The following is a 16,860-nucleotide window of genomic DNA, read 5'->3' on the forward strand; positions in this document are numbered from 1 at the left end:
CCGATAAAGATTGTTCCTTCTCGGAAGGAGGAAGTAATTATAATACATTGTACTTGTTCTCGATCGTGATTTCTGGGGGGAGAAAGATTAACAAGAAGGAAACCAACGTTTGTCGCGAAGCACGCGATTGTTCCCGGTCGCGATGGAAGAATGAAGATCGTGCGGGAAAGAACGAAAAGAAAGAAGAAAAAAAATGAAAACGAGTACCCGCCGACGAACTATTTAATTGCTCACGGACACATGTTTCAAGACTCACTCTTTGATGTCCTCTACTGCGAGTGGAAAAAGACCAGCCTGGGGCGGCGGGCTTGTGGCAGCATCACTAGAAAACTCACTGTTCCTGCTTAGGATCTTTCGCCTAAGGACGTGATTCTCAAGAGCGAGCCTCTCGACGACGTCAACGTAGCTCTCGCCAGAAAAATCACCAACGCTCTCCTTAAGACGACGAAGCTCTTCCCGTGAGGAGTCCAGCGCGGAGCGCAACGATATCACAGTCTGAAAAATGATATCGAGAAACACTCTTAACGACGTATCTATAAACGAACGATGACACTGGTTCGGATGAAACGCTTGGTTAGTTCGCGTTTTCATTGAATTTAATCTCTTCGCTGTAACAATAATATCAGAGTACACTATCGATAATAAATAAGTTCGCGACTACGATCGAAACTGAAGATGGCTCGTTTTAGAGAAATTTTCGTTGGAAATTCAAAGTTTCTTACAAAGTATGTAAAGGTTATTTTTTTCTTTTTTTTTTACACAATTACGATGTACTTGTACCATTAGTACCTCTGTCTCTTTCTGATTCTCGTTCCAGTAACTAATTTAACTTTCACGACAAAGTATGATATTCCAGGCGACTCCATATTTGTATCGGTGACTATTAATTGTTCATTATTTCATGTGTCGCTTTTGAAAATTTCCCATCGGTAAATGTGCGAAGAATGCGCTGCAACACGGTATCAATTACGTAGAAATTTTTAAATACCACGGGATCTCGGATTTTCTCCCTATCGAACACTAAATATATACTGAACAATTACGTACCATTATCTTCGCTCGATTATAACAATACCTATTTCGTAAACACTCTGTATTTGTTATTACAATGCGTGTTAATGATACGTCGCGAGTGAAATATTTGCAAAAGAACTATGATTTCGTATCAGTGTCGAAGTTCGTGTGTTGAGGTTTGATAAAGATAATGAACGAGTACCCATATAATGCTCGGCAAGAGTTCTGCACGCGGTCACCGATTATCCTTTCAATTTAATATACCGTGCGTACCTAACAACGAGGTCTTGACACTTTCATAGAAATGTCTATTAGTATTCGTGTGACATCGCCGAGCAGTCCTATCATTAGCTCGTACCGAAAACCGTTAAAGTTTCTAAACGACCGACTTTTCTTTTACCATGATTATACGGTCAAGTTGACCGAGTCCCGTCTCGAGATCTTCGGTAAATAAAATGGAGACTCGAGCCAGAAGTTTGAAAATTGACAGTGAGAGACTAAGATTATAAGATTAATGACACTGTTACCGCGCACTTTCTACGGCTGATGCGATCTTAATAGCAAGTTCAACGAGAACGAACGATAAGAACGAAGAAAATTATTACGAGAACTTGTCAACGATTATTTTCAGGCACATCGTGCTGGCCATGGAAAAAGAATCAATGTACATCGCGTATAAAAATAAAATGTCTACTTTGAGAACAGATGGAAAAATGTAACGAAATCTCGACAACGGATACGCGTTCCGATTGGATCTGTACACCATCCAGAGCGAATGTGCAAATTTTATTTTTTCGTTTCGATAATTTCAAAGTCACTTTGGAAAAGAGACCAATATCGTGAACTGTTCAAGGTCAAGGGATCACGGGGGTAAAGAGAACGGAGAAGAACGAATAGCATTTGTGTACATGAAATCGATGGCTCGAATAAGGGTGTAAAACCACCTGCTCCCTTTTCCCGTGTACTGTGTTATCTAATTAATCGGGCACGCGGAGAGATTAAGCGAAACAACGTTAACATCTAAACTGTGGAAATATTTTTTCCTATCGAAAATCCATCGTCGTACATAAACTGTAATCGAATAAAATGAAATTGCTTGTTAAGCGATTGCATTCGAGAATTTGTAAGACGTGATAATTTAAAAGCAAATTTAACAAATTTTCTGTCGAATTCAAGGTATATTCGATTCGTTACGATCGGTCGATAATTTTCAAACTTTTAAAATCAGATTTACGATACTTTTTAATTTTAACATGTTGATCAATAACATGTTGAAAGTATGGTAAAATTAATTTCTCGTCGCACTTTAGAAATTCATTTTACAATAAAAAGTTATACGAAAAAGGAAAACACTTTTCTTCTAAGTAATAATTTCGAAAAGATAATAATATTCACTTTCATCCTTTTTAAATATAAATTTTCATATCAAATAGAAATTACAAAGTACAGTGAAATCATATGATTATACGTGAATAAAAGCAAGAAATCAATTTTTTAAACATTTTCCTGTAATCTTTGTCATTCCCTAATAAATTTTTGTTCGCGTTTAAAAAGTAATTCACGAGGTGTAAGGTTGAAATTTAATTGTTGGAAGAAAAAAAGAAACCACGACAGAAAGTTATACGTGTGCGTTTATTTAATTTGCGAGTCGAACCTGATGCAAGGCTCTCACGACGTCCAATCCGGGGATTCCCGGGGATGGCAGTGTAAGCTGCAGCCCCTGATGGTGAGACTGCCGACCAGCTTCAGCTTCCATGCCTCCTCCTCCCCGCCCGATGTTTCCAACGAGTCTTTGCCGCCGCCACAGGTCATGCCGAAACCTCTTTTTCCTCGTCCGTTTGGTGACTCCGGTTACGATTTCACCGATTCGAATCGATCACGTTGCTCCTATTATGTATCGCGCACTCGCGACCACGGTCGATTCTCCAACGAACTTATTTCAAGAATTGATAAACGAACGAATCAAACGATGGACCACCGTCGCGAAGAATCCTTAATCCATGAAAACAATTGTCAAATTTCGCTACTCGCTTCGACCATAAACGTGAAACTTAATACGAATACTATTGACACCCTTAAAGGCGATACTATAAATAGAACCGAAAATGTCAGGGATAGTTAATGCGCGTGACGTGTAACTCTGACATTATTTTTCGTACGAAATCAAGGAGATGCACTGGCATGCTTCTTAAAATGTCAGTATTATTGATGGCGCGAAAAAAAAGAAACAGAACCATGAATGCATGCTTTTCGATGATCTTCTTTGCATACAAAAAAAAAAAGAAATTAATGCGAAATGTCAATTGTAAACAGATGTCACATTTTTTTCATCGATTCCGATACGGGAACGAGTTTCAATGAGTCACAAATTTTCTGCGCGCTACGTTTAACTGCTAAATGATTATTCTTGTACGTAAATACAGATTTATAAATTGATTACAATTTACAATAAATTCTTTTTCAAACCGATTTAAAAATTTAATTAATTTTTATTGTTATTCAAATTTCGAACATGTTACGTTGGTGAGTATTTTGATTATTGATAAATATAGTATCTTTAATATACTATGTAAATTATAAATCATTGAATAAAGTACAAATACGTAATTGAAATACGTAGCTTAAATAAATTGTCAACGAGTCGATGTTAAAAAAAAAAACATTTGTTAAAATTGCATTTATCAAATAAACAATAATTCAACATGAAATTATGTTGAAACTTACTTTCAACGTCGATCTTCAAAGTTTTATCAAAATCGTTACAAAAATCGAACAAACATTAATTAAAGAAATTATGGTTTTTCTTCAAATTGTGACGCCGTAAGTACTGCGCGTAATACCATACGGATTGATTCACTTTTACACACGCACTTTATCGTTTGCTGTGGGAAATATACTACGTTCGAGAACAACGTTTACGACGATGCTTGAATATAGTTTTCCAGTAAGCAATCATTGTTACAACCGCTAACCGATATTAATCAATATGGAATAACCAGAAAGTTTATAGATAGCACTTAAACATGATCACTAAATGTTTAAAATCTATTAAACTCGATATCGTTATACCTCCTCAAACACTATCATTTAATCCTGAATTTTCTTCTTGTATACATGATTCACGAAAATTGTTCGGTTAGATCGTTTATATTACAGAAAACGTTCACTTATATTTTAATCTTAATTGTTTACAAAATTATTTTTTCGTAAGTACGACGCGGCAGCGTAATTTTCATACGAATGTCAACAATATAGCTCGAGCTGTCACTTGCCCTTTAATGCAGACGACGGATAGAAATACATACCCATTTACCAGGCTTGCCAACGTCGCGTGATCACCGCTCATACGGAAAGGAGCATTTTCACTACGAGATAAATGGCAGATATCCTAAAAAATCAATAATCTTTTATCACTATATACATTAAGTTCAAATTAATATTTTTTTAATTTTCACGTTTCCACAAAACATATTTTTTCAATGAAAAATATCGACATGCATTTTATACTGAAATCTCTGTTTATAGTGAAAAGTACTATTATATTATAATTTACTATACTATTCTTATTAATTAATACGCATAAGGAACCTTATGTGAATAATCCGTTCAAATAAAGCGATGAACTAATTTTATTTACAAATTTGTCTTAGAAGTTATTTCAAAATCAAATACATAGCAAGAACAGTAGGCAATGCACACATATCTCAGCAACTGTCCGCGCAAAGTTTTGGTTTTATCGAACTATACATAAATACACTATTATTCGTGACGTTGACATTATTCAGTGAATAATAAGAATTGCAAAAAGAATTTTAAAAGAAGGAAAATTGCAAAAGAACACAATCACATCGTAATGTGTTTTATGAATAATAAATTTTAATTGAAAAAGCGGTCCTACTTCGTGAGGATGGAATATATGACAAATTTAAAAAGCATTTTGTTTGTGATTTTTATACACTTATCAGTGTTAAATTGTGCTCAATTATCGAGAACTTATTTTGAAGATGTGTCTTCGAATAATGGTGAAATTTTACCAAGAATAAGTTGGGTATTCAGTAATTCTGTTGACAATACCGTTAGAGTTAAAAGAGCAAATGTGGCCAATTCTAATCTACCTGTTAAGTGTCGACAAAATTTGAATCGTCTATGTGGCGATATAAATAGAAATAACGATGAATTAATGTTATTAGAGTGTATTCAAACTTTCAAGGTACAGCTTTTAATGTGTTATAATTAATAAAAATAATAGTTCTTAAAGGAAACAAAATTAATAATTTTATTACTTTTTACTTATAATTTGTGTCTGTTCACAGCCAACAGATGTATCTGGTATCGATGATGAATGTCGCCAAGCAATTTGGGAATATATCTTCAATATTACTAATAATTTAAATATAGAACGATTAGCAAAAAGAACATGTGGTAAAGAATTAAATTCATTGAATTGTTCTTCCTCTGGTGATATGCATGGAGCGTATTTATCATGTTTAATCGATAAAAGAGAAAAAGTCAGAGATCCAGAATGTATTGCATATATTCAGCGATTAGAATGGATTGCATTTAGCGATTTTAGAATTATAAAACCATTTTTATCAGATTGTGAAAATGATATTACAAAATTAAGATGCGATCAAATACAACCTTATAGAGACATATCTCAAGGACAAATATTAGCTTGTTTACAAGAACACATTAATAAACTTCAAATTCAATGTAAACGACATATACTTCATGTATCCGAAATACAAGCAGAAAATGTAAAATTAGATCGACAATTATATATGGCTTGTGCAGAAGATCATATAAAATTTTGTCCAGATATTAGACCAGGTAGTGGTCAAGTATACAAATGTTTGATGCAACACAAAATGGATAGGTCCATGACAATAACGTGTCAAGACCAACTCACAAGAAGAGGAAAACTAATAGCATCGGATTATAGAGTCAGTAAAGGACTAGTTAAAGCTTGCAAAGATGATATTAAAATTAATCATTGTAGGAGGTTTGTTGTTGGAGATAAAAATATAAGACTTGCACAAATTCTTCTCTGTTTGGAATCAGCGGTAAAAAATGGTAGCAAAATTGATGGAAATTGTCAAGCTGAAATGTTTGATCATAGAAAATTGTTAATGGAGGATTATAGATTATCTCCTGAAATAGTTGATGGATGTGCCAATGACATTACAACATTTTGTAACAGCCTTGAAATTGGTGGCGCAACAATTCATTGCTTAATGGAACACACAAGGACAAGAAAAAAAAGGTCAAGAGTATCTAGCAAGTGCCAAAGAGCGGTAATAAAATCTCTATGTACATTTATATATTGTGATCAATATGATAAATTGAATATTTATTGTGTACAAACCATAAATATTAATCAAATGTCTTTTCCCTTATCAATAGTTAGAAGAATTAATTATGGAAGCTGATGCTGGAGAAGATTGGAGAATTGATCCTGTTCTACGAGAACAATGTCAACCTGTTGTTAATTTAGCATGCAGAGATGTAAGGGACCCTTTAAAAATCAACTGAAAGGAAGCAAAATAAGTCTACTTAGATTTACGTAAAATTAAATGAATAATAATATACGTAATTTGATTCAAATTTAGGTACATGGAGGTGATGCTAGAGTAATATCTTGTCTAATGGAACAGCTTGGTACAGGCAGAATGACAGAAGCTTGTGAAACTGCTTTAGTTCAAATACAATATTTTGTAGCTAGAGATTTTAAATTGGATCCTCAGTTGTATAAAGCGTGTAAATTCGATGCAACACGATTATGTCGTGCAAGAAATGCATGGGCTAGTGATGGAAGACAAATGGACCCAGAACGAGGACCTCTTATTTTACCATGTTTATATAGGCATGCATATCATCCTCAAAAAAATATGACAGTAAGAATTTTGACAACTTTGGATAAATTTATAAATTTAAAATGACGATTTATTTTTCAATTAATTGTTTTAGTTGAAAACTGAATGTCTTGAAGAAATTAGACGTATTATGAGACAAAGGGCTGTAAATGTTGATTTACAGCCTGAGATTGAAGAACTGTGTTTAAATGAATTAGCATCATATTGTTATGATAAAACTGCAAAAGGAGAAGAAATATTGTGCCTTCAAGACAATTTAGATAGGTAATCAAATACACATTTAATTATACAATAAGTGAGAGTTGTTTCTTATGTTTTTACTTTATTTATTGTATTCACAGTTTGAATAAAAATTGCAAGTTAGCAGTCGGCAATTTTACTGAAGAACAAGCAGAACGTGTTGAATTGAATCCAGTAATTACTGCCGCATGTCAACATATCATAGAACGGCATTGTGAGGTACTGTTCAATTTTTATTAAAAATTAAGTCAAATACTAAACAAGAATGTGTATATCTTTTTACTGGTAATACTTATATAAGGAATTTATAAAACAGGAATTATTAAAATATGGCAAAGATGAGGGTGACATGATGGAGTGTTTAATTGAACATAAAAATGATCTAGATGTACGATCTGATTACAAGTGTAAAACAGCAGTGGAACATTTCCAGTTAATATCGTTAAAAAACTATCATTTTACATATAAATTTAAAGAAGCCTGTAGACCTTCTGTTAAGAGATGGTGTCCAAAGTAAACAATTTTTAATATTATTTCTTGAATGTGTTATATAACATTTTTAAATAAAAATATATTTACATTATGTTTGTTCTATTTAGATCTAAAACAAAAGCAGAAGTAATAGAATGTTTGAGTACAATAGTGCAAGAAGATATAATGAAAGATACACAACATCATGTACCAAAAGAATGTAGACAACAATTAAAAGCACAACTTTATCAACAAAGAGAAAACATTCAGTTTGATCCTGTCCTACAAGCACAGTGTACAACTGATATTAAACAATATTGCTTTAATGTTGAACCAGGAAATTCACAGGTAAGTACTTACATATTTTATTTACTGAATTTTTGTATTAAAATTTATTTCCTTTTTGTATCAATATTACTAATATTATAATTATTTTAGATTCTCGAATGTTTAGCAGCACATAAGTCAAAATTATCAGATGCATGTCACAAACAGTTATTTAAAGTAAGAAAACAAGAATTTCAAGACAGTTCAAGTGATTTTGCTTTATTAAATACATGTCGCTCTATGGTAAGACAATTTTGTTACGATATAAGTCGTTCACAAGCATTAGATTGTTTAAAGAAATACAAAGATCAGCCCACATTTGATGAAAAATGTAAAAATATTGTTATTCGAAGAATGATTGAACAAAATACAGATTATAGATTCAACACTGCATTACAATCTGCCTGTTCTTATGATATCAATAAAAATTGTAAAGAAGTAAGTTTTAAAAGGAAATGCGTTATATAATTATTACGAATATAAATGTATTCTATATGCACATGTACAATGTGTTCTTCCAGGTTTTACTGCACGAACCTACTGATAAAGAACTTGAAGGAAAAGTTATAAGATGTTTGAAAATTAAATTCCGAGAATCAAAACTTACAGGAAAATGTGAATATCAGATGACTACCATACTCAGAGAAGCAGCCTTAAATTATCGCTTAGATCGATTACTTGCTACAATGTGTGCACATGAGGTATTGTCATTAAAATATAACAAATACCCCATTTTGATGACCTTGAAAATCTAACAACATAATTTATTTAACACCAAACAACTTATACACAATATAACATTAATAGATTTAGTTTGCATTGGATTCGGGTGATTAAAAAATCGATTTCTACCAGTCAGCAAGGAACGTTTGTCACTTTTTCACTCACAATAGAGTAGCACCACGAACATATACGTGGTGCTCATAACAATATTTTTAAGGATTGATGCAGATGTGCAACTTTTCGCCGTATAATTGTTGTACACAATTTTTTTTTTATTTTTCTAATTGAAAACAAGTAAAAACAACGAAAACAGTCATACGATAGTAGCGAAAAAAGTTGCACGTTTGTATCGAGCCTAAAATAACATTTCGAAGATAACAGCTTTTTAAATATATCCATATAACATTAATTATGTATTTGAAATAGATTGAAACAATCTGTAGAGCAGATGAAAACAATCATGGAGCAGTAGAAGAATGTCTGAAACTAGAGTTTAATGCTGGTAATAGAGAAATGAAAGAAGAATGCCGTCTTGAAATTGCCAACTTAATAGAAGCTAGAAAAGCAGATATTAGTGCAGATCCCTTATTACAAAAATCATGTGCTGTTGACGTCAGTAAATATTGCAGCGATGTTTCTCAAGGAGCAGGCAGACGTATGTTAAATATTTTAAAAAGTTAAAAAATCTTAATAGCTTGTGAATTAATCCAATACACTAAGAGTATTAAACTATTATTACTTTCCTTTTAGATATCATGTGTTTACAAAATGTATTGGAAGATAGTAGCAAATCTTTACAGCTTGACTGCCAAAGAATGTTAACTACAAGGATTGAAATGTTTAGGAATGCAGCCAAGGTAATAAACATTACTCATCTTTCATTATTAGCCTATGAAACTGTAAAAGAATTTAAGTAAACTATATTGTCATAAAAACTTATTGAGTTAATTAAATTTATTTAGTAATAACATACATCTTATAATATGGATTTATTATTTTCCAGTTCTTTCCACCAAATTCAATACAAGAACTATACACAACGGTAAATCAATCTCCTGCAAGACGATACTTCATGATTGTTGCTTTAACGATGATTGGTATAATTTTCATCTCTGGTTTATTTTGTGGAAGAGTGACGAGACGAACAATGATAATGAAAAATAAATGATAAATTCTAGTGAAAAATGTCCGTCCTCGAAGAAGACTATCGATTGGTATAGTTAAAAAGAAAAAGAATCGCTCCATAAAGTAAACATCGAGAATAGAAATAAAAAGTGATTTATCACGTGACCTTGCTGCAAAATATCAAGTTATGCAGAAAATAATAAACAAAAATATTAACCTTTTTATATGTTTTTTTATTATACAAACTTATGAAGGAGTAATATTATACAATTATGTCCATAATTCTATGATCTGTCATTCATAGTATTACAATAAATGTAAAAACTGTAAAAGTTGAATGAATGAACTGTATGATAAACGGGAAGTGATTTGCAATTAAGCTAGATTTTAATAAAAAATATATTAATAGAGAATATATATAGAATAAAAACAAATGAAGAATGGAATTTTATGTCAATATTCTATACATTTGTGATATATAAAAACAATTCATAAAAGAAATAAAATGATCATGTTTTATTTAAGGTAAAACATTATTTGGGCACAAATTACCTTGGGCTTCCATTTTAGAACATTAGAGTGCATACATATAAAATGTTTTTGGAAATGATTTACAAACAACAAACTTAAATAAAGCTGTTTTAAGCTTATCATTAAATATATTATTATATTATAAGTTAAGGTATATGACTAAATATTATATTACATATATTATTGGTAAAATATTCAGATACAAGTACCCAACTGTAGTCATATTGTTTTCAATCATACAAAATAAATTTTCTTCTTACACTTATTTCAACTGCAAAGAGTATAACCAAAGTGTTATAAATATATTTCAGTTTAAAAACAAATTATGACTTAAAACAGATTTTTCAAACAATTGAAACGAAAAAATATAATTTATTAAAAGTTCAACATTTATACATTAACAAAATTATTATATTTTGAATGGACTTCATAATGAATTTAAAAAATAGTACAGTTTCACACAATTTAACTTAGAAAATGAAATATTATGCTATTTAGCAAATTACTAACGTCATGAAAATGTATTCATGTAACTGAGTCCACAGTTTTACAATTTATGGCTTCTATTAAAACAAAATCATAGAGGTAAGATATTAATTAGTATTACTATAATGATAGAGAATAATCTTGTAATTACAATAATATAGTTTAATTCAAAGTAAAGAATCGCCTATTCGATTCCAATCACTGTGAGCAAACTCGATCCATACCGCAAAAAGAATAGAGCGAAAGCTATGCTTGTCCCGTTCTGCTTTTATGGTTTTAATTTTTGAGTTCGAACACTTCACAACGGTCGGATTCACAGTTTGACGAAAGACCGCAAGGAGACGCAAGAATCGCGTGAAGTTCAAGACATAGTGGTCAGATAGGCCACATTTTTCGCGCATGCACATCGAAAACAGCATCAGTGAAGTGCTCTGATCAAGTAAAATAGGGTATTGTATGGCCCTTTATTTTAATGTTTATAAAAAATAAATAAAGAAATTGAAACAGTGAAGGATGTTGAAATATTTGTTGAAACAGAAAGTCAGTTTTATGTAACTCAAAATATAGATTTTATTTAGCAAAAATTGTATAGAATACCAACATTTATTACAAGTGTAAGGAAAACTGCGAAAAACCTTACCGGTAGATAGAACACTTGAAAGAATTCAAGCATACTTTTTCGAAGTTTTAAATCGAAAACGTTGCTCCAAAATTCATGTTGTTCATATAGCGAAAGCAGTAAATGTCTAAGCGTTTAAGCTAACTCTGCAACTCGAGCACCGTTCTCCACTCTGTCCTGTTATCATAGTACTACAATGTCGATTGATGTTATGGTATACGATGCATGTTCGATATAAACGTCTTCTGTGAAAATTAGTACATCATCTTTTATTTTATGAGCGTTGATGTTTTCGTTTCCCGGGTGTGACGTATAGGAGAGAAATGAGCCGCATAAGTGTCTCCACTCGTACACATGCCTGATATAACGTAACAGCCTCACTTAGCCTACTCGCTCGTTGGGGGCCCGTTTGATTTTACGCCCACAACATTGGCTATGTACGTCGCTGTTTTCAGCCGCGCATGCGCAAAAAATGCGGTCCATCTGGCAACACAGGTGCAAGAGCCAGTGACACACTGTGTAACATCAAAAACCTGTATAACACAGGTCCGCGACGTTGTTTGCGTTGAACGGATAAAAATTCAAACTACAGCGATTATTGTAATAAATGTATACCGTTCAACGTTTGTGTGTGTGTCTTGTGCATAATATTCTAATCGTTACGAAACATTTCCAAAGTCAGTGTTGTTATTGGCTGGAGTATCAACGGATACACGCATTGGCCTGTCTAAACAACAATATCGAATCCATTGCCGAAAGATTGACGTGTGAGGCACGTCGAAGGACATCGCCGTCGAGCCTCACAAACATGTTTAGAGAGCAAAACGCGTACGACAAATGTCGAATCGCGATGTACTGCGCAACGACATAGGTGTGGCGCGCGAAAGAGAGAGCGTACATGTACGTAACCGTAGTACGTACGGGCAAGTGCTCCCTTGAAATGAAGGCAGTAAAGAATTGGATTAACTTTCCCCGATTATATTTAAGTGTGAAGAAAACGGTCGATTATTCTTAACGTAGTATCAACCATAACACTGACATTGCTAAATTAATCATGTACAGTGTAATGAAGTTATTTCTTTTTTAAAATTAAGACAGAAATTCTTGTGCCAGCCTTGTGAAATAAATATCAGTGGAGCTGGATATACCGTGTGGTTGCGTGTGCGTGCTCGTTCCTGTGCGTGAGCCTGCGCCTATGCGTCTCCGTTTGTCGAGTCGCGGTGATCTTCGTAGTGGTGGCGGCGGTAGATGGAGACAGTGGAGGCGATAGTGGAGGTGGTGGCGGAGACAGTGGAGGCGACGGTGGAGTTAGCGGAGGTGGCGGTGGAGGCGGTAGCAACAGTAGCAGGAAGAGAGACGGCGACAGTGGAGGAGCCGGTGGTGGTGGAGGCGGAGGTGGGGGTGGCGGCGGCGGCGTTTTTTTGGAAGGAGAGGTTTCGTACATCGTGACTGAGTGAGTGAGTGAGCGAGTCGGTGCGTGCGCGTGCTGACGCGCGTATACGCTCTCTCATTCTCGGCATCGTGCGCGCGTGTGTATGTGTGAATGTGTATTTTCGCGCGCGCGCATTAACGGAATTCACGATCAGACACGCAGAGACTCAACAAATGTTTAAATGGACGCATCGTCCATTATCACTCCAGTGTCGCGGGATGACGAGCTAGGCCACTTTAATAATGAGAAAGGTAGGTGCCTGCCGCGAATACGGCCTGCCGCTTTACATTTCTTTTCTTACGTTTTTCTTCCAGATGCTGGATGGAATCTGCACCTGTTACGGGACTGCACCACACTCCTCCTCACCTTACCTCACCTAACTTCACCTCTCTTGTCCACCTTCCCCCTTCCCCTTCTGTTGTTCTCCTGTGCTTCGCTTCCGACGTCTCTTTTCCTCTCGCCCTCGTTTTTGTTGGCCTCGCCTCGTTTCACCTCGCCTCGTCAAATCGTGTCTACCCCTCTCCCCTCTTTTCTTTTACCTAAGTTTCGCGTAACTTCATCGTATCGTACCATACTTTACCGCCGTTTTAATTCACTTCCTTCGCATCGTTCAAATGATGCTTGATATTGTCGAACATTACAAACAATATAAAAAAACAAAGACATAAATGCTTTCTTTCAATTTTTTTAGGACTGTCAGAAAACATTTGCACATGAATATTTTAATGAAATTGTGATTTTGAAACATTCTATTGATTATATTTTCAATATCTAGAAAGAACAATTTAGATATAAGATATTAGATATTTATATTAAGTATAAAAAGTTGCACTTTATTTGTATATACTTATACAAAATTTATACATAATTTAGCATAAGTTTTGATGATCAAAATGATTTTTATTTATGTAACACTTTTCCTAAGTATGCATATTTACAAAATGACATTTGTTTTTCCTTGTGTAGCCCAGTTACCACGAGAGAATGAAGTGGCCAGCAACGGTCCAGCTAGTGGCAAAAAGCCAAGAGGGCGTGGACTTCTGCGATCTCTACTTTGTTGTCTTGGTAGAGGACGCGGAAGTAGTTCAAAGAGTTCAAAAACAAATTCTGTACAATGGGATGAACATGGTCCTCCACCACCAAGGACTGGATCCCCACGGTTCCTTCTCCCACCTGTCAGACATCAGGATATGCACAAAAAGTGCATGGTGATTGATTTGGATGAGACGCTAGTGCATAGTTCTTTCAAACCAATCAACAATGCTGATTTTGTTGTTCCTGTAGAGATTGATGGGACAGTACATCAGGTGTACGTTTTAAAGAGGCCTTATGTGGATGAATTCTTACAGAGAATGGGTGAACTGTACGAGTGTGTATTGTTCACAGCAAGTTTGGCTAAGGTACGTGTTGTGGACATTTACTGTAATCAACAATTTTATGTGTGTAAAAAGGAATTTGAATACTTGTAGTATGCTGATCCAGTGGCAGATCTACTTGATAGATGGGGAGTATTCAGAGCAAGACTGTTTAGAGAATCTTGTGTGTTTCACAGAGGAAATTATGTTAAAGATTTAAATAAACTGGGACGAGATTTACAACAAATTATTATTGTTGATAATAGCCCTGCCAGTTACATTTTCCATCCAGATAATGCAGTAAGTCTCACTATAAAAATAATCATATTTAGCATTACTTTAAAAAAAGTAATTGTAAAAATCTTAAACTTAATTTATTTCTAGGTACCAGTAGCATCGTGGTTCGATGATATGACAGATTCAGAACTACTAGACTTAATTCCATTTTTTGAAAAACTCAGTAATGTGGAAAATATTTATACAGTCTTGTGCAATATCAATCATCCTTATAATCAAATGCAGACTATTGTACAGAATAGTCCAAGCCCAGGTTCAGGTTCACTTGGTGCTTCCTAGCCCCACCTAAATTCTGGCCAACCAGCCAGTATTGTCATCGCTCAATGCACTCTGAGGAGGATTTTGACTGGAATACTTCACATTACTTTCTTGTTATGTGGCAGTGGACAACCAGGTATGGCCCACTAAATACCAAGTGTAAAACACAAACATACCTGTTGAACAATCATCTAAAAAGGAGGTGAAAATCCTAAATCCTCCTGTGTACCGTTTGTTTCTATGGAACATGAATCACAGCTGCTTCGTTGTTGACTTGAATTCTTTTTCTTGATAAACAACAATATACTGTGCTACAAACGGTTGACAGTATGGCAAATACAATGTACTAAATATATTGATCTAATCGTTAACATGCAGGTGTTTGAAAAAGTTCACAAGTAGCTCAATTGGTAATAATGATTAATTCTTCCAATTTAACCGAAGTGGAATAGACTTTGAATATAATTTATTGGTTACACAATGAATTAATGTGCGTGTTTCCGTGTTTGGTGTACTCGAGAAAAGGAGCAGGTGACATGGGTAACAGTGAATGTGAAACGTGACGTACATTTTATACTGGATAAATGCATAAATTTGCGCTTGCTTGATCTTAATTCATACAGAGTACCTTAAGAATTAATCATACAAGAGAAAAAAATTACGTATGAGAAATTAGAGTATAGTGTTAAGTGATTTAAAGAGAAGTAAATACTGAATTATTATACTTTGAGTCGTTTGATGGGCGTTTTATTGCTCTCCTTTTTATACTACAATTAATTACTATGAATTTGCATTGAGTTTACCGACACTGTATATACCATTTCAACGAGTCCTTATAGTATTGCTATAAATATTAAGTAACACAATAATTAATTTTTATATCAATTTTATGAGGCTGATAATTCCAAATAGTTTGAAAAATTTGAATATTTGTAAAATCCTTTTACAGATTAAAATCAAGATTCGCTAGAATTCATTGAAGAACTATATGGCTTTGTTGAAACAGACATTCTTTTTATGAATAAACAAAAAATATTGAAATCTAATAATCTAAGGTAGTAATGCAAATATGAGAAAGATTATTATTTTTCCAAATCATTTTATTCTTTTTGTACTAAGATGATATTACCAGTAACTGGGCTTGAGATATTAAATCTGATAACATCAAAATTAAACGTTGATAAACTGTTTGACTGAATAACACTGTGTGAGGATATTTTAACTTTATTTTAATGAAGATTGAGAAATCGATACAGTGGAAATTATATAAGATAAAATGAATTTTGTACAGATTTAAACATTGGGTCAGTGCATATCATTCTCTCCCTCCAGGCAATTGTATGGATAATAAAACATTATGTTAATTCAGTAATCATTACAGTATCATTAACAAAGTAGAACTATTTAGATGTAATCCTTCAATCATAGGTAAGCGAAAATGTATCTTTATGCGTATACAAACGTTTACTAACAAGTGGTTATCAACTTTGTACTTTTAATTAGTGCATAACAAATGTACAGATTACATTATACTTCCATATCCCATCAAACTGTCACTATTCGCGAATTTTATTTTATTACTATTGTTGCTAACATAGTTATCATCGTCATTATTAATAATATATTAAATCGAATTTAATTACATTATTGTTATTATCAGTTTAATTTCAAATAATATAATTTATTAAGAATATTATGCATCTGTCATTATTGAGTATTGTAAAGAACAATTTACAAAGAAGATAACATTGCACAGATGAAATAATTAAACAAACGAAGTTCCATAATATTTGTAAAGAATTTGTCTGTTTGTGTAAGGCACTTGCATCTATTACCGTTTATTCGATTATACTATTGACGTCTTTTCGCCGTGTCTTTTACATAATGTGACAAAATCAGTACATTAGATTATAGTATCTATTTCGAAATTTTAGTATTTACTTTTCATCTTGAAATATTAAAGACACATTGATAAGATATATATGTAGATAAACAGAAACAAAACAATTTTCAAATACTTTGCACTATGTTTCACATACTTCTTTATTCAAAACAAAGGCAATAAATGTAGTAATTTATACATTTTTAACAGATTTAACATTATAAGTT

General features: G+C 33.4%; 3 protein-coding genes across 11 annotated transcripts in view; 2 read left to right on the forward strand and 1 right to left on the reverse strand.

The window, feature by feature from the left end:
- The window catches only part of LOC143145077 (uncharacterized), a 36,581-nt gene extending 32,341 nt beyond the window's left edge, over positions 1 to 4,240 (reverse strand). For 4 of the 8 annotated variants that reach the window (XM_076308110.1, XM_076308108.1, XM_076308109.1 and 1 more), the window contains exons 1-2: positions 2,669 to 3,426; positions 257 to 495 (exon numbers count right to left, since the gene is read on the reverse strand). In XM_076308110.1, coding sequence (XP_076164225.1) covers positions 257 to 495; positions 2,669 to 2,770 — 341 coding nt within the window. In that variant the 5' untranslated portion in view covers positions 2,771 to 3,426. Of the gene's footprint in view, positions 1 to 256; positions 496 to 2,668; positions 3,427 to 3,738 lie in introns of those variants that run through there. The other 4 variants (XM_076308106.1, XM_076308105.1, XM_076308103.1 and 1 more) reach the window with 4 other exon arrangements.
- Positions 4,241 to 4,670: 430 nt separating this feature from the next.
- On the forward strand, positions 4,671 to 9,995 carry Glg1 (Golgi apparatus protein 1). The gene is made up of 13 exons (XM_076307285.1): positions 4,671 to 5,224; positions 5,328 to 6,308; positions 6,418 to 6,519; positions 6,624 to 6,908; positions 6,982 to 7,151; positions 7,229 to 7,346; positions 7,444 to 7,640; positions 7,727 to 7,946; positions 8,037 to 8,363; positions 8,447 to 8,626; positions 9,075 to 9,303; positions 9,399 to 9,505; positions 9,652 to 9,995. The coding sequence occupies exons 1-13, from the start codon at positions 4,922 to 4,924 to the stop codon at positions 9,814 to 9,816; spliced, it is 3,384 nt and encodes a 1,127-aa protein (XP_076163400.1). The 5' UTR covers positions 4,671 to 4,921; the 3' UTR covers positions 9,817 to 9,995.
- A 2,824-nt stretch (positions 9,996 to 12,819) lies between these two features.
- The window catches only part of Hzg (CTD small phosphatase herzog), a 6,046-nt gene continuing 2,005 nt past the window's right edge, over positions 12,820 to 16,860 (forward strand). Inside the window, exons 1-4 of one of the 2 annotated variants that reach the window (XR_012991435.1) lie at positions 12,820 to 13,092; positions 13,808 to 14,241; positions 14,311 to 14,496; positions 14,581 to 14,887. Coding sequence is in view for 1 of the 2 variants with exons in the window: in XM_076306937.1 (XP_076163052.1) it covers positions 13,023 to 13,092; positions 13,808 to 14,241; positions 14,311 to 14,496; positions 14,581 to 14,772 (882 nt within the window). In the remaining variant the exon portion in view is untranslated. Of the gene's footprint in view, positions 13,093 to 13,807; positions 14,242 to 14,310; positions 14,497 to 14,580; positions 15,644 to 16,860 lie in introns of those variants that run through there. The other variant, XM_076306937.1, reaches the window with a different exon arrangement.

This window comes from Ptiloglossa arizonensis, chromosome 3, assembly GCF_051014685.1.
Source record: "Ptiloglossa arizonensis isolate GNS036 chromosome 3, iyPtiAriz1_principal, whole genome shotgun sequence".
In the NCBI taxonomy this organism is placed as follows: Eukaryota; Metazoa; Arthropoda; class Insecta; order Hymenoptera; family Colletidae; genus Ptiloglossa; species Ptiloglossa arizonensis.